The sequence below is a fragment of the Podarcis tiliguerta genome (assembly GCF_965153285.1).
Source record: "Podarcis tiliguerta genome assembly, chromosome: 13".
Lineage (NCBI taxonomy): Eukaryota > Metazoa > Chordata > Lepidosauria > Squamata > Lacertidae > Podarcis > Podarcis tiliguerta.
The window spans coordinates 18,714,259-18,731,427 of NC_139546.1; the positions used below are offsets into that span (position 1 = coordinate 18,714,259).

Sequence of the window (17,169 nt, forward strand, 5' to 3'; positions counted from 1 at the left end):
CTGGTATTACCCCTTCCCTTTAAAAAGCAACAATGACACACACATTGTTTTGTGAAGAAATAAAAGTAGCATTTACTTACATAATTTAGGTATCGAAGCAGCGATTACAGTAGCAATATGAAGGCAGGCTTATAACTACTAAGTTACAAAAGTACAAAATCTTAGTTCAAAAATGACGAGCTCAGACACGCACATGGGGTCAGCTAGGAAGCCCAATGAAGATGGAAGAGGCAGGAAGGAAGTATGTAGTGTCACAGCTTCCTGCCAAGGCAGACAAAGGAAGTGATCTCACGGAGTTCTCTCTAGCATATTTTACAGGAGAGCTCTGTGAGCCTCAGCCCGTTCATACGCCTCTCTAGCAAAACATGAATTGTTGGTCTGACTGCAATAATATTTCCTCCGACATATGCTCAGGCTAGGGCTCTGGTGGGCCTCTGGGGAAGAGGGTGCTACACATGTGGACCAGCTGCTTTAAACACTACCAGCTCCTGAGCTAAGTAGTTAACTGGATCACTAGTGGGTAGGGCAAGGAGGGGGAAGCTGTGGTCCTCCGGCTATTGCTGGTCCACAAATGGCCATCAGTGGGAAGACACTATGGGAGTTCTAGTCCAACAACAGATGGAGAGCTGCAAGTTCCCCATCGCTTGGGCAGGGTCCCTACATTTTTTTTTTAGTGGCTGGGGGGGGGAAAGAGCCCCCTGAACCTTGACTCTTATTTCAGAAAAGCTTTACCCTACTTTTTGGTTGTGTATATTTTATTCTTATTATATTTCTATATAACCTTTTCTTCCAAGGAGCTCAAAGTGGAGCACATTGTTCTCTTCAGATGCTGTTGAACCACAGCTCCCATCAGGCCTAGGAAGCCTAGCCAACGGCCAGGGATGGTAGGAATTGTAGTTCTGCAACATCTGGAGGGCCAAAGGGTACCCCACATCTGGCGCTGTGGTCTAAGCCACTGAGCCTCTGGGGCTTGCCAATCAGAAGGTCGGCGGTTCGAATCCCCTTGACGGGGTGAGCTCCCGTTTCTCTGTCCCAGCTCTTGCCAGCCTAGCAGTTTGAAAGCACGTCAGTGCAAGTAGATAAATAGGTACCACTGCGGAGGGAAGGTAAACGGCATTTCCGTGCGCTCTGGTTTCCGTCACGGTGTCCTGTTGCACCAGAAGCGGTTTAATCATGCTGGCCACATGACCCGGAAAGCTGTCTGTGGACAAACGAGATGAGTGCCACAACCCCATTTGACTGGACTTAACCATCCAGGGGTCCTTTACCTTTACCTTTACTTTACATATATTAGTCTTAGAGGTTTCACAACACTCTCTCTGTGTGTGTGACGGGCTAACACATTGCTCCCCAGAACGGGTTAATTTTAGAACGCAAATAAACTTCCAGGAAGCTCCTCTCCCCCATCCCATAATCCAAACCCAGCAAAGAAATAGAGAGACAGACAGAAAGACAGATATAGAGATCTTCAGAGCTGAGCATCGTGCTCACTTTTCACTTGCAATGCAAAACATGCCTGCAGGCTATCTGCGAGTGCCCATTTTTCTGGGGTATGGCTAAACCCCAACTAGTCTCGGCCTGCTCCTGACCAGTTAGCCTATCTGGCGCCTTCTCAACCCGGCATGCTGGAGATCAGAAACTCGGGCTGCTTGGAAATGTTGGGCCAGGATGCAAGCTAACCTGCAGCTAAGCGCTGCTGAATTCACCTGGCATTCCAGACTCCGGTCGTTCACATGCCTGGGAGCCTTTGCCACAAGATGGGCGATAGCTCTGTCGGTAGAGCAGGAGGCTCTGAATCTCAGGGTTGTGGGTTTGAGCCCCTTGTTAGGCAAAATATTCCGGCATTGCAGGGGGTTGGACTAGATGATCCTTGAGGTCTCTTCCAACAGTTCTACGATTCTACAAATGGGGGGTGGCTGTTACACTCACATTGCTTTGTATGGGGGAGCTGGCCAGCTTGTATAGTCTTATCTTGGTTTTTAACAGCTTAGTTCTCAAACATTTTGGCTCCAGAACGCCGCAAACCCAGAAGTGACTGTTCCGGTTTGCGAACTATTTTTTGGAAGCTGAATGTCTGACAGGGCTTCCGATTGGCTGCAGGAGCTTCCTGCAGCCAATCAGAAGCCGTTCTTTGGTTTCCGAACGTTTTGGAAGTTGGACAGACTTCCGGAACAGATTCCGTTCGACTTCCAAGGTACGACTGTAGTGCGTTTCTTAAATCTTAGGTTTCGCTGGAGGCCTTTTAAGCAGAATGCCTGTAGTTGCACCCAGCGCCGGGCAGGGGGGGTGAGACTAGATGATCACCAGGGTTCCCTCGAAGTCTGTAATCCTGTTATTCTATGCCCATTGCCTTTCTGTCCTCCTCCCAGCTCCTCGTACCAGCTGCGCGGCGAGATGGGCCAATCCTTCCCCACCTCTCAAGCCTTGGGATCGGACGCCCCGCCGGCATATCAGCGCCCGCTGTCTGCCCCATGCCTCCCGTACCCAGCCCAGGGCTTCAAGCAGGAGTTCCACGACCCAATGTACGACCAGGCAAACCCACTGGGGGCCAGTGGCACCTCCCGATATGCAGCAGGAGTGGTAATCAAACAGGAGCAGATGGACTATGCTTTTGACGCAGGTAGGCGGTGAGAGAGTCGGGCTGAATTGTGGATTGTGTGTGTGTGTGTGAGAGAGAGAGATGAGATACTCTAGTACATTGGTAGGCAAACTAAGGCCCGGGGGCCGGATCTGGCCCAATCGCCTTTTAAATCTGGCCCGCAGATGGTCTGGGAATCAGCCTGTTTTTACAAGAGCAGAATGTGTGCTTTTATTTAAAATGCATCTCTGGGTTATTTGTGGGGCCTGCCTGGTGTTTTTAGATGAGCAGAATGTGTGCTTTTATTTAAAATTCATTTCTGGGTTATTTGTGGGGCATAGGAATTCATCCCCCCCCCCAAATATATAATCTGGCCCCCACAAGGTCTGAGGGACAGTGGACCGGCCAACTGCTGAAAAAGTTTGCTGACCCCTGCTTTAGTATTTTTCTTCAGCACAGCGTATCAAAGCCCATTAGCCCTGCAGAGTCATCATGGTGGAGCCCTCCTTCTGAAGGGTGGGGTGGGGTTGGGGTGTCATGCACAGAGCACCCAAAACATGGAAGTGGTCCTTTAAAAACAATATATTTTTTTATTGCTTTTCAGGTTTATACATTTCACTAATTTACAATCATTTTAACATTCAAAACCTGACTTCCTTCCCCCCTCTTTCTGCAGTTCCGTAATGTATCTTAATGTACAGTCACACAGCCCGTTTTGTGTGTGTTTTTAAAAGCTGTTTTTTCTTAAGCTATTGATTATGTTATGGAAATGTACAAGCTTTTCGGGTTCATAGAATTCTTCATCAGCCAACTATCACTTTGATGAATCTTGAAAGCTTGCAGCCTCCCATCCCACACGCAACTGCTTCCCCAAACTCAGTGGTCTTAACCATCTCAGTATTCTTCTTTTGGGGCAACAATGACAAAATAAGCTATCCAAATTTCTTTCTTTCTTTCTTTCTTTCTTTCTTTCTTTCTTTCTTTCTTTCTTTCTTTCTTTCTTTCTTTCTAAAAAGAAAGCCACAGGTCACTTTCAAGCAGGCTGCACCTCTCCCCCCCTCCTTTCTTTAACTGAGAGGCAATCTTTTCTTTCTTTACTCATTTCCTTTTACATCTCAGCCTGGAATGTTTCTGTGCTCAGTTTCATAGCTTGAAAGCTAATGAGCCTGTGAGATGTGATCGGCTGTTCTTTAGGCAAGCCTACCCTCCTCTCGCGCATCTCACTGTGGAGGGATAGCTTACACACTGCAAGAACTCTGAATAAGTTCTTCCAGGGCCAGCTCCAGCTACAAACCTCCTACAAACCTATCCCCTGCCCTGGATAAACGAAACCCTCTCCAGTGAGATTGGTCCTCTCATCCAGTTTTTTCAATAACCTTCTAAAACCATCGTGGGGATCAAACTGGGCTTTGACATTTATGTATCTATGCAACAGTCCACTTAATCGTACTTTACTTTTTCTTTTCTTTTATATGATTTTTGTTACGTTTTCTGTTTTGCAATTTTAAATACAGTGGTAACTCGGGTTACATATGCTTCAGGTTACAGACTCTTCAGGTTACAGACTCCGCTAACCCAGAAATAGCACATCGGTGTCAGAGGCATAATGCTGTCCAGCTGTCCATAGATAAGACTCCGGGCTCTCAGCCAGTTCCAAACAATTTGATTTATTTGACAAAGTTCAAACGTACATCTCCAGCATTTCAATTAGCGTCCTTCCCCTTGTGCACAGTTGCTGCCTCTAATCTTTCTTCTTCCTTTTCCGCATCCAGCATGCAAGTCTGCGAAAACTCCTCCCCTTACTTTCTCTGTGTACCTAATGACTTGTGCCAGGCTCATCCTCCTCCCCCTCTACGTCAGACCCACTTTCAGACGACAAGCTGCTGATAATCTCTTTAGGCTCTCTATAACTGCTGGTTTCTGTCCTTTCATCTTTTCCCGTTTGCCTCTCCCTGACACTCGGGTTAAGAACTTTGCTTCAGGGCGAGAACAGAAATTGTGTGGCGGCAGTGGAAGGCCCCATTAGTTAAAGTGGTACCTCAGGTTAAGAACAGTTTCAGGTTAACAACGGACCTCCAGAACGAATTAAGTTCTTAACCCGAGGTACCACTGTACTTGTTTAAACATCCAGTACACTTCCGAGCACAATTCAAAGTGTTGGTGCTGACCTTTAAGGTCCTAAACGGCCTCAGCCCAAGATACCTGAAGGAGCGTCTCCACCCCCATCATTCTGCCCGGACACTGTGGTCCAGCGCTGAGGGCCTTCTCGGTGGTGGCGCCTGCCCTATGGAACGCCCTCCCAGCAGATGTCAAGGCAATAAGCAACTCTTTTATTTTTAAAAGAAGGCGGCCCTGTTTCGGGAAGTTTTTAATGTTTGATGGTGTATTGTTTTTAATATTCGGCTGGAAGCTGCCCAGAGTGGTTGGGGAAACCCAGCCAGATTGGCGGGGTATAAATAATAAATTATTATTATTATTATTATTATTATTATTATTATTATTATTAATTTATTTACAATATCAAAGACTTCCTTTCTTCTCTTTCCATGGTTCATTTTGCATACCATATATCCCTCCATATTTCAGATAAACTAAACCATTCAGTATTCTGTTATCACATCCACCAAAACTTATTTACACTGTTGAATTTATCTTACTGCTACCAGCGTTTTTAAATGAACACAATTCTCACCCATATATTCAGTAAACATTTTCCAATCTTCTTTAAACATATGTTCTTCTTGTTCTCTTATTCTATATGTTAAATCTGCAAGTTGCACATATTCCATCAATGATCTGTAAATCATTTTCAGGTAGTTTATGTATCTATTCAATTGCCCCACTTAATAATACAGTGGTACTTTGGTTCTCAAACGCCCTGGTACTCAAAACAACTCGGAACCCAAACACTGCAAACCCGGAAGTAAGTGTTCTGGTTTGCGAACCTTTTTCGAAAGCTGAATGTGCTCCATTTTGAGTGTTACGCTTCCGATTTGAGTCTTGCGCTGAGGTCTATCTGTTTTTGCTATTTATTTTGTGTTTTTATTTCTGTGGCTTTCTTGTTTTGTTTTTGTAACTGCGTGGAACCCAGTTCAGCTACTGATTGATTGATTGATTGATTGATTGTGTGACTGCAGTACATTGTTTATGGCTTTCATTTTATGGATCCATGGTCTCATTAGATCAGGAGTAGGCAAACTACGGCCCGTGGGCCGGATGCAGCCCAATTGCCTTCTCACTCCAGCCTGCGGACGGTCCGGGAATCAGCATGTTTTTACATGAGTAGAATGTAGAACGTGTCCTTTTTAAAAAAATGCATCTCTGGGTTATTTGTGGGGCCTGCCTGGTGTTTTTACATGTGTAGAATGTGTCCTTTTATTTAAAATGCATCTCTGGGTTATTTGTGGGGCATAGGAATTCATTCATATATTTTTTTCAAAATATAGTCCGGCCCACCACATGGTCTGAGAGGCGGTGGACCGGCCCATGGCTGAAAAAGGTTGCTGACCCCTGTTCGATAGTAAAATTCATGTTAAATTGCTGTTTTAGGGGTTGTTTTTCAAAATCTGGAACGGATTAATCCGTTTTGCATTGCTTTCTATGGGAAAGTGCACCTTGGTTTTGGAAACGCTTTGGTTTTGGAACGGATTTCCGGAACGGATTAAGTTTGGGAAGCAAGGTACCGCTGTACCATTTCTGTGTGCAAAAAGAAACTGGCAACCGTTTCATCTGGCTGGAGACTTTTATCTGGCCTGTGAGGTTGTCGGGATTTCCTTTCCATCCACCCCCTTGCTTAAATTGCACCTTCGCTTTTCAGCTTATCAAACCCCGAGGGCACGCAGTTATTCCGCACTGGGGTGGCGTGACATTTTGTGACCTTCAAATACAAGCAGGGAGGGAGAGAAGAGGCGCTGCTGTGCTACTTCTGAAGGCCTGGCATTGCGTTGCATTGCATAACCTCGAGCCGCCTCCCCCCCCGCCTGCCTCTGCTTCCTGGCAGGGAGCCCTCCTGTTGCTGAATGGAGCAGAAAGGAATTTCATTCACAAAATGGAGGCACAGGAACTGGGCTCTGGGCTGGCGGGGTGTCGGATTACAGCAAGGCTGCTCTCCTTATGGGCAGCTGACATCAGCGCACAGGCTGGTAACCGGAGCCAAATCTTGCTTGGCTCAAAGCCCAGAGGGAAGAAAGTCTGGGCATGCAACTTCTGACTCCCCGAGGCGTCAAAATGCCTGGGTAGAACAGGGGCTTCTTTGGCTGCCAGAGAAGCCGGAAGAAAAAACCAGCCCCCTCTTTCCGGCAGCCCTTAATTTTCTCCACGGGCAGCCTTTAAAGGCTTTTCCTGGGCTGCCCCTTCCTCTCCACCGCAGGCTGTTTTGGGGAAAGAAGCCCACCTTACCAATGTTATAAGAAAAAAATGGCCCTTTTCCCTTAGAGCCCATATAGAGTCCTTATGTAGGTTATCTATTGGTAGGAGAAAATAACAGAGGACAACCAGAGAATGTTGAGAAGCAAAGCAGCTAGTAAGCCTGTTCTTTATTAAACTGTTGCAACAGGGTACTCAACCCCCCCCCCCATAAGACCTTGTTGTTGTTGTTCAGTTGTGTCCAACTCTTTGTGACCCCATGGACCAGAGCACGCCAGGCACTTCTGTCTTCCACTGCCTCCCGCAGTTTGGTCAAACTCATGTTCATAGCTTCGAGAACACTGTCCAACCATCTCGTCCTCTATCGTCCCCTTCTCCTTGTGCCCTCCATCTTTCCCAGCATCAGGGTCCTTTCCAGGGAGTCTTCTCTTCTCATGAGGCAGCCAAAGTCTTGGAGCCTCAGCTTCAGGATCTGTCCTTCCACTGAGCACTCAGGGGTTATTTCCTTCAGAATGGATAGGTTTGATCTTCTTGCAGTCCATGGGACTCTCAAGAGTCTCCTCCATCACCATAATTCAAAAGCGTCAATTCTACGGCGATCAGCCTTCTTTATGGTCCATTTCCATACATCACTACTGGGAAAACCATAGCTTTAACTATACGGACCTTTGTTGGCACCATGAGACCTTAGAATTCCTATAACACCAACTTGTAAACATGTAACCCATGCATTTGAAATACACTGTTGTTCAGAGCCGGGTTTCATTGTTGGGTTTTAATGCAAGGGGCGGGGCTTGTGGGGCAAAAAGAGCTTTAGTTGAGCTCAAAACATTAAAGCGATTTAGTGTAATAATCCAAAGAATCAAACCTCTCCACCTGCCATACTGTAAAATCAATCGTAAATATTATTACAGTGTGTTAATGAAGTGTTAGTAAAGGTAAAGGTAAAGGGACCCCTGACCATTAGATCCAGTCGCGAACGACTCTGGGGTTGCGGCGCTCATCTCACTTTACTGGCCGAGGAAGCCGGTGTACAGCTTCTGGGTCATGGGGCCAGCATGACTAAGCCACTTCTGGCGAACCAGAGCAGCGCATGGAAATACCGTTTACCTTCCCGCCAGAGCGATACCTATTTATCTACTTGTACTTGATGTGCTTTTGAACTGCTAGGTTAGCAGGAGCAGGGACCGAACAACGGGAGCTCACCCCGTTGCGGGGATTCGAACCGCCGACCTTCTGATTGGCGAACCCTAGGCACTGTGGTTTAACCCACAGCGCCACCCTTTAGTAGAGTCTGTCTAATATGGTGTTGGGCTGCCTGGCTGGCTGATTTTCTCCAGAGAGAGTATTCCACAAATATGAAGCCACCACTTTTAGGATTTGCACCTCTGGAGGGTGGAAGTCAAATCCTGCCTACTCAACCCAGCAATTTGTGTCTGTATATCTGTCAGTCATCATCATCATCATCATCATCATCATTATTATTAATTTGGTTTTTCAAATTAAAATTTTACAGAGATATATCAAACTTAAATCATAAAAACAAGATCCCGAGGAATCTCTTGGACTTCCATCCTCCCTTTGTGGGTCCCATTATTAATCATTTCCTCCTGCATCTTTTACAATGATCCAAATCTTTTACATCTCTATTTGTGTCCAGAATTCAGCCTTAAACTACAAGTGATATTCCAATCCTACTAACGGTTTTAACTGTTTACAGTGGTCTTTAAGATAAGTTTTTTTTTTAATTCCCCATTCCTTATTAAAATTTTGGTCTTCCTGCTTTCTGATTCTTCCAGTCATTTTAGCCATTTCGGCATAATCCGTCAACTCGACCTGCCATTCTTCTCTGGTCGGGACTATCTTCCTTCCATCTCTGGGCCAATAACATCCGCGCAGTCGTGGTCGCATACATAAATAGTCTTTTCTGCTCCTTTGGGATTTCGGCACTTAGAATTCCTAAAACGAAGGCTTCAGGTTTTTTAGCAAAGGTTATTTTAAACATTTTTTTTTCAACTCGTTATATATCATTTCCCAAAATCCTTTTACTACCTTGCAATTCCACCACATATGATAGAAGGTGCCTTCTTTTTCCTTACATTTCCAGCATACATTTGAGCATGTTTTATACATTTTTGCTAACATGCTGTGAATTTTAAATTCCGCAACTTCTCCCAAGCTGTAAGTTGTATATGGTACCCAAAGTCTCTTGCCCAATGTATCATTACTGATTTGACCTGTTTGTCTTTTGTATCTTTGTGTCTGTCTCATAGATGTCCCGAGCTGCCATTCGATGTATATGAATGTGGAACCCTTCCCAGGACATTCCAGTGCCGACGGCACACTCGGTGAGGCATTTTCCTTGAAGGCCTTTTCTTGTCCGCAAGCCAACATCTCCTATTAGCTGGGCTGTTAGCCATTTCTCAGTCTACACACGTGACCAGGCTGACTAGTAAAAGGCAGGATTATACACTCAGGAAAGGATCTGTCCTTTGTTTTCTGTACAGTAGTACCTCAGGTTACAGACGCTTCAGGTTACAGACCCCGCTAACCCAGAAATAGTACCTCGGGTTAAGAACTTTGCTTCAGGATGAGAACAGAAATTGTGCAGCGGCAGTGGGAGGCCCCATTAGCTAAAGTGGTGCTTCAGATTAAGAACAGTTTCAGGTTAAGAACAGACCTCCAGAACAAATTAAGTTCTTAACCTGAGGTACCACTATATTTTGAGTTCAGCTGCAGTACATATGGGCCAGTAAGAAAAGCAAGTACTTTCTGAGCATTGCAGAGTTTCCATGTCACACAACCCTGGTTGGGCGACACCAAGGGAATGCATGTGGCGTTCGAAGCTTTTATAGGGGTGAGTGGTTGTCATGTGATCACTCCCAGCCAACCTGGAGTGTTGTGAGGAGCACTGGGACACGTGACCAGTCCCAGCCAATCCGGAGCACTGGAAAGAAGGTTCTGGCAGCTAACCCTGGTTGATGATTCAGTCAATTATCCCCCAAACGGGAACGTTCAAGACTCCTACTGCAAGCCAGATCTTTTTCCACACAGTTATTCACCAAGCAAAACTAAATTATGTTCATTTAGCCAAGCTGTCTTTTCGAATCCATGTGAAAAGTGTTTAGTACCCCTCGTTTTTGGAATGTGAAAGTTGAAAAAAATCAGCACGCCTGCTGATGTGTTCTTTTTTCCACAGGGTACAGTTATGAGAAACAGGCGCGGCCATTCGCTGATGACGTCTGCGTCGTCCCTGAGAAGTTTGAAGGTCAGATACGCAATTGCCCTGGGTTATATGAGCTGCACCACTCAGTGGCGTAGCGTGGGTTGTCAGCACCCGGGGCAAGGCAAGTAATTTGCGCCTCCTAACCTGGGGCAAGGCAAGTAATTTGCGCCCCCTGCTGCACTGTCCCTCCCCCAGATAGTCCCTTGCTCTCTCTCTGCACCGCACCGCACACCTGGCACCCTCCCCTCCACAGTGGGCGGCGACCCGGCGGCTCGGATCGGATTCACACAGCCAGCACTGCAGTGAGAGAGAGTGAGTGAGCCAGGTAGGGGCAGAGAGCTGCGAGTGCGAGCGCGCCCCCCCCCAGATGTTGCGCCCGGTGCAGCCGGCCCCCCTGCACCCCCCACGCTACGCCACTGGCACCACTGGGCATCCGCCATCTTTTCAAAGGCTGCCTGATTGAGCTAAGGAAACGTTTTGCATGAATTCAGTATTCTCTAAAACAAAAAAATTAAAGAAATCTGAACCAGAATGTCCAGCTATGAGCCACAGATCATAATCCCTCCATATGAAGAAAAGCCCAAGTCTTTACAGCCTTGGAGATTTAAATGTAGGGCCTTTTGTCTTGTGCATGGTTCTGGTAAGGAAGCAAATCAAACCTTCTCATCCGAACCAGAGCAATGATCTACATCGTCTTGCCCAAAGCTGAAATCTGCCTTCCTCTCTGAAACTTCAGGTGGAACTAGAACTGGAAAAATTAAATTTGAAATCCAGATTATAATAGAGGGGTGTGTGTGTGTGTGTGTGTGTGTGTGTGTGTGTGTGTTGGAGCAGGGGTCTAGGCCATTGCGTCTTACCTCATTGATGAGAAAAAAGGGGGTGGGCATCTGGGGAAAAGGACTTTGGCAATCCCAGCCGCCAAGGAGCCCAATGTGTTTTGAAAATACAGTGGTACCTCCGGTTGCAAACGAGATCCATTCTGGAGATCTGGCCGCATTCCGAGGAATTCGCAACCAGAGGACCGCTTCTGCGCATAGCACATAGAACGTTTCTGTGCTTGCGCATGTGGCAAAATCAGAAAAATACTTCCAGGTTTGCTGCGTTCGCATCCTAAAGTTTCCATATCCAGAGGGATAAGTAAGCGGAGGTACGACTACGTAATTTTGGCTTTAGGAACCACCCCCAGAACGTAACTCCGGCATAAGTTGAGAGTTGCCTATAGACTTTGTGCTGGAGTTATTTTATATAAGGTAAAATTCTTACTCTCTTCCAGGGCTTAATTTGAAGCAAGTCTTAGCTCGGGAATCTGCCTTATTGCCAGACTCTTATCTGCCCTGCAATATATGAAGTAACGTGGAAAACCTGCAACAAAATGTTGCAGTGTATCTCCATCTTCTAATGGGAGCGCTCCTATTCCGGGTACCAGCTAACCACACTGGTTTCCAAGAAGGCTCCTCTGTTCTCTCTTCCACCCAGCCACAATTTTATAGTTTTCTTTTCCAATGGATGTTCAGGGCTCCATGCTACTGAGTCCCCCTGGGGCTGTTTTGGAGGTCTTTTGCAAATATTTATATACCTCTGCAAAACCTGGAGTTCCACCAAGCATACTGTCACCTGCCTCTTTGTTTGCTACTGGTCTTATTTTGGCTACTTAGCTTTTGGCATTCAGCACCTTTGGGCCAACGTTCGAAATTCGCCAGGCGCCTTTTGCACCTGGCTACCAGCCACTTTGGATGCAGGTAGCGCTGTGGGTTAAACCACAGAGCCTAGGACTTGCTGATCAGAAGGTCAGTGGTTCGAATCCCCGCGACGGGGTGAGCTCCCGTTGCTCGGTCCCTGCTCCTGCCAACCTAGCAGTTTGAAAGCACATCAAAGTGCAAGTAGATAAATAGGTATCGCTCCGGTGGGAAGGTAAACGGCGTTTCCGTGCGCTGCTCTGGTTCGCCAGAAGCGGCTTAGTCATGCTGGCCACATGACCCGGAAGCTGTACGCCGGCTCCCTCGGCCAATAAAGCGAGATGAGCGCTTATATACTGTCTGTTTACTGGCACAGCTTTTCCTGACTTCATTTCAATCTTCCAATCCAGGCTGTTGTCCAAATTTGTCATTTGAAGTTTAACGACGCATCAACTCCCAAGTTGTTAAATCATTTCAATCCGGGCTGTTGTCCAAGCCTTTCTTTTGAGATTTAATGACGCAGTACCTTCCACGTTGTTAAGTTGTTACTATAGACTGTTGAGCGTACTGTTTGCAATATTGCAGTGTCAAGGAACTGTATCCCACAGATAGAAGTCATTTGGTGATCGATCAGCCTTCCTGGAGACCACACAATCCCCCCCCCTCCAGGCCTTAGAAGGGCCCCAGCCCCCAGTTGTAACTGAGTTGCAACTCACACAAGCTCCAGCAGGCATGGCAAATGGGAGTTGCAGTTCGGCAGCGCCTGGTGAACTAAAAGTGCCCCACACCTAATGCCCAGAGCATGCCTCTCCCCTACTACCGAGAGGAAAATGAAAAATTGGAGTTCTAAGCAGAGGTTGATACTGACACCTCCTTTCTTATTGGTTAAAAGAGAGTTAACATTCAGGGTGCTCCTTGTTTTCATTTATTTATTTATTTATTTATTTATTTTTATTGAAAGTTTTATTTACAACATAACATAACCCCCCCCCCCAATACAGAAATCTACCCTCATTAAACGTGAATATAACATACAATAAGCATAACATACAACAATACAAACAACCAAATAAAAGACTTCCTTTATCCTGCATCTGGCTTCCTTATTTACTTCTGATAAGCTGTTTCCTTTATGGATAATTATTAAGATTTTTCTACTTATAACTTAAATATCCACAAAGTCTCCTGCAGACATTAATCGAAACAAGTCCAGGTATGTATTTTAGGGCGCTGTTTTGTGAAGTATTCTCTGCATTTCCCCCATGCTTTTTGAAACTCTTGTCTAGTGTCTAATTGCCTCTGTTAATTCAATATACTCGTAACGCTTTGTCTTGCCATTCCTTTTTTGTTGGCACAGTTTCTTTTCTTGTTTTCATTATGTTGGCTGTGCTTGGCAGGGGACATCAAGCAAGAAGGGGGTGGGTACCGTGAGGGCCCCCCTTATCAACGGCGGGGGTCTCTGCAACTTTGGCAGTTCCTGGTAGCTTTGCTGGACGACCCAAGCAACTCCCATTTCATTGCCTGGACAGGCCGAGGGATGGAATTCAAACTCATTGAACCAGAGGAGGTGGGTCTTGTTTAAGGTTGAATTAATTTTAATACTTCCCACCAAGTTTTGATTCCGGTGCAATTTACCGTGTATTGTTATCTCCTCCCTTTCTCCTTCTCCAAATAAACTTCGATAAATGTGCCAGTGGCCACTGCTGGACAGGGAAGAGCACTCTGCGTGCACTCAGAGGCTACCTTCTCATCAGCCCAGCTAGCTAGTTTGTACTCCCTAAATAAAACCTGGCTTCGATGTTTGAACGTGGTGGTTTTTTTTTTTGGTTTTTTTTTGAGGTTCCTTGGCATGGTGTGTTTCGCATTATTGTTATTTATTGAATTTATATACTGCTCTACAATGGTACCTCGGGTTACAGATGCTTCAGGTTACAGACTCCACTAACCCAGGAATAGTACCTCGGATTAAGAACTTTGCTTTAGGATGAGAACAGAAATCGTGTGGCGGCAGCAGGAGGCCCCATTAGCTAAAGTGGTACCTCAGGTTAAGAACGGACCTCCAGAACAAATTAAGTTCTTAACCCAAGGTACCACTGTATATCCGCAAGTCTCAGGGCGGTTCACAGGATAAAATCAGAATATAAAGCTACAATGTAAATAATAATAATAATAAATATATTAATTATACCCTGCCAATCTAGCTGTGTTTACCCAGCCACTCTGGGCGGCTTCCCACAGGATATTAAAACACCCTAGAACATCAAACATTAAAAACTTCCCTAAACAGGGCTGCCTTCAGATGTCTTCTAAAAGTCAAAGAGTTGTTTATTTCCTTGACATCTGATAGGAGGGCGTTCTACAGGGTGGGCGCCACTACCAAGAAGGCCCTGTGCCTGGTTCCCTGTAACTTCACTTCTTGTGGTGAGGGAACTGCCAGAAGGCCCTCAGTGCTGGACCTCAGTGTCCAGGCAGAACGATGGGCGTGGAGACGCTCCTTCAGGTGTACTGAATAATCAAAATAAAAACAACAACAACCCAACCCTGCCCCCCCCGAAAAACCCCCAGATTTTTAAAGGGCATAGAATTAAACCCAGCATTGTTTTTCTCTCTGCGATGGGCACGGCTGCAGGTGGCGCGGCTTTGGGGCATCCAGAAGAATCGCCCAGCCATGAACTACGACAAGCTGAGCCGCTCTCTTCGCTACTATTACGAAAAGGGCATTATGCAAAAGGTTGGTTTTGCGTCTGGAGCGGAGAGCGGTTGTCTGGAGTTGAAGTCGGGTTGCGCTTGGGTGCAGTTTTGTCCCCACCCCCGACTTCTGCAAAGTCAAATTTGTGACTAAGGATAGAGAGGATGACAGCGAGAGTCGCCTCAGAGACTGGTTGTGAGAAGGCCGGCAGGTTGGGGGCTGAATCAGGGCAGACTGAGGTTGGTGGGGCAGTGCCTCTCCCCCCCCCCCCAAATAAATTAGCCTCCACTGCCTGTGCAGTTTGAGCTTAGGAGGGGTGTGGAGCATGTGAATTAATAGAAATTAAAAAGGCTATGAAAAAGGGAAAAGAGAAAAAGAAGCAGGAAGAAGAAAGGAATTAGAGAAAGGGAAAGAAACAAAAAAGAAAGGGGGAATGAAGCAATAAAGATGCTGCTCAGAATGTTGGGATCATATATATATATGGTCATATATATATATATATATATATATATATATATATACAGTGGTGCCTCACAAGACGAAATTAATTCGTTCTGCGAGTCTCTTCATTTAGCGGTTTTTTCGTCTTGCGAAGCAACCCTATTAGCGGATTAGTGGCTATTAAAGGCTTAAGGGATTAGCGGATTAGCTGCTAAAAGGCTATTAGCGGTTTAGCAGCTTAGAAAAAGGGGGTGGGGAGCGGAAAAAAATCTCAAGACTCGCAAGACATTTTTGTCTTGCGAAGCAAGCCCATAGGGAAATTCGTCCTGTGAAGCGCATCGAAAAACGGAAAACCCTTTCATCTAGTGGGTTTTCCGTCTTGCGAGGCATTCGTCTTGCGGGGCACCACTGTATATATATATGATATATATTATAAATACACACAGAGACATTTTTATTAGTTTTTTTAACATATCATTTCCAACAATCATATAACATAACTTCTTATCTTATACAATATTTTAGACTTCCGTCAACACCTCTGATGATTTTCTGTTCCTTATCACTTATTCTGCATTTCTTAATTTCTCTATTACTCTCAATTATCATTAACTAATAATTCTCCTCATAGTCTTTCTTGCAATATTTCAAATAGTCCTCCTTACAAAACTTCTTGCAGTTCTACTAGCATAATCTGTTCATTACACAGAATGTTGGGTTCCTTTAGTTACTTGACATCTGGTGGGAGGGCGTTCCACAGGGCGGGCGCCACCACTGAGAAGGCCCTCTGCCTGGTTCCCTGCAACCTCACACCACACAGGGAGGGAACTGCCAGAAGGCCCGCGGTGCTGGACCTCAGTGTCTAGGCTGAACAATGGGAGTGGAGACGCTCCTTCAGGAATACTGGGCCGAGGCCGTTTAGGGCTTTAAAGGTCAGTACCAACACTTTGAATTGTGCTCGGAAATGTACTGGGAGCCAAGGTAGGTCTTTCAGGACCGGTGTTATAAGGTCCTGGCGGCCGCTCCCAGTCAACATCCACATTCGGGATTAGTTGTAGTTTCCGAGTCACCTTCAAAGGGAGCCCCACGCAGAGCGCATTGCAGTGGTCCAAGCGGGAGATAACCAGAGCATGCACCACTCTGGCCAGATAGGGCCCAGGCAGGTAGGGTCTCAGCCTGTGTACCAGAAGCTGGTAGACAGCTGCCCTGGCATAAAGAATGCACCCAACCTCTGTTCTGGGGTCATCCATGTGGGGTTATTGGCAAGAACCGTTTGCTGCAGTATTCTCTTTCTACTCCATTTTCCTTCCTGTCTTACAGGTGGCTGGTGAGCGTTATGTGTACAAGTTTGTGTGCGAACCAGAAGCCCTCTTCTCTCTGGCTTTCCCCGACAATCAGCGCCCGTCCCTGAAGGCCGAATTCGAGTGGCACGTCAGCGAGGAGGACACAGTGCCTCTGTCCCACCTGGACGAGGGCGTAGCCTATATGCAAGATCTCGGGGGGCAGACGCCCTATGGGAAAGGCTACACCTATTAACTGCCGGCCGAAGAGACGGGTCAGATAATGGCCGAGTTGTACATATATGAAGACGTTTGTCGGTAATCACCAATGTAGAGTATTGCCTCGGCTTTCCTGACGCCGAAACCGGACTGTACAGTGGGCTGCCTTTTCGAGGGGAGGGCAGTACGGTTGCCCAGTACCCAGATCTGGATTCAAATCCTGCCTTAGCCGTGGACTCGCTGGGTGAACTTTGGGCAAACTGCTTTCATTCCAGCCTCCGTTCTTGATGACGAGCTTCCTACCTTGCAGGGATGTTGTGAGGACGGGGTCAAATAAAGATTGTAAAGTGCTTTGTACATTGCTTTTTGAAAATGCTATCTTGGTTGATTAACAGTAAGTGTACTCAGCTTGAACCTGGGAGCGGCAAGATCTGCCTGATGAAATAAGAAGCAACCAAGCTAGGGGCTTTGAACGCGCAGACTCCAAATTCGAAGCAGCTTCTCTGCGATTGAACCGGTATCTGTGCCTGGTTCGCAGACTCTTTGACTGGGAGAAAATTTGTGTGGCCTGGTTTTCTCCCTATCCTCCCTTGCAAATAAACATTGGGCACGTAAGCACTGCCATTTTATTAATATTTAAGGGTCTTACCTTATTCCAGAAGGGGTCCTTGCTCTCACAGTTTCATGCCACAATA

At 46.2% G+C, this 17,169-nt stretch overlaps 1 protein-coding gene and 1 long non-coding RNA gene across 3 annotated transcripts in view; one reads left to right on the plus strand and one right to left on the minus strand.

The window, feature by feature from the left end:
- Positions 1–16,831, plus strand: part of ETV4 (ETS variant transcription factor 4) — a 38,672-nt gene extending 21,841 nt beyond the window's left edge. For both annotated transcript variants that reach the window (XM_083408349.1, XM_083408348.1), the window contains exons 8-13: positions 2,370–2,620; positions 9,217–9,291; positions 10,143–10,211; positions 13,243–13,412; positions 14,475–14,576; positions 16,296–16,831. In XM_083408349.1, coding sequence (XP_083264475.1) covers positions 2,370–2,620; positions 9,217–9,291; positions 10,143–10,211; positions 13,243–13,412; positions 14,475–14,576; positions 16,296–16,511 — 883 coding nt within the window. In that variant the 3' untranslated portion in view covers positions 16,512–16,831. The remainder of the gene's footprint in view (positions 1–2,369; positions 2,621–9,216; positions 9,292–10,142; positions 10,212–13,242; positions 13,413–14,474; positions 14,577–16,295) is intronic.
- LOC310661854 overlaps positions 1–17,169 on the minus strand; it is a 292,087-nt gene that overhangs the window by 81,065 nt on the left and 193,853 nt on the right. The gene's annotated exons all lie outside the window — the stretch shown is intronic.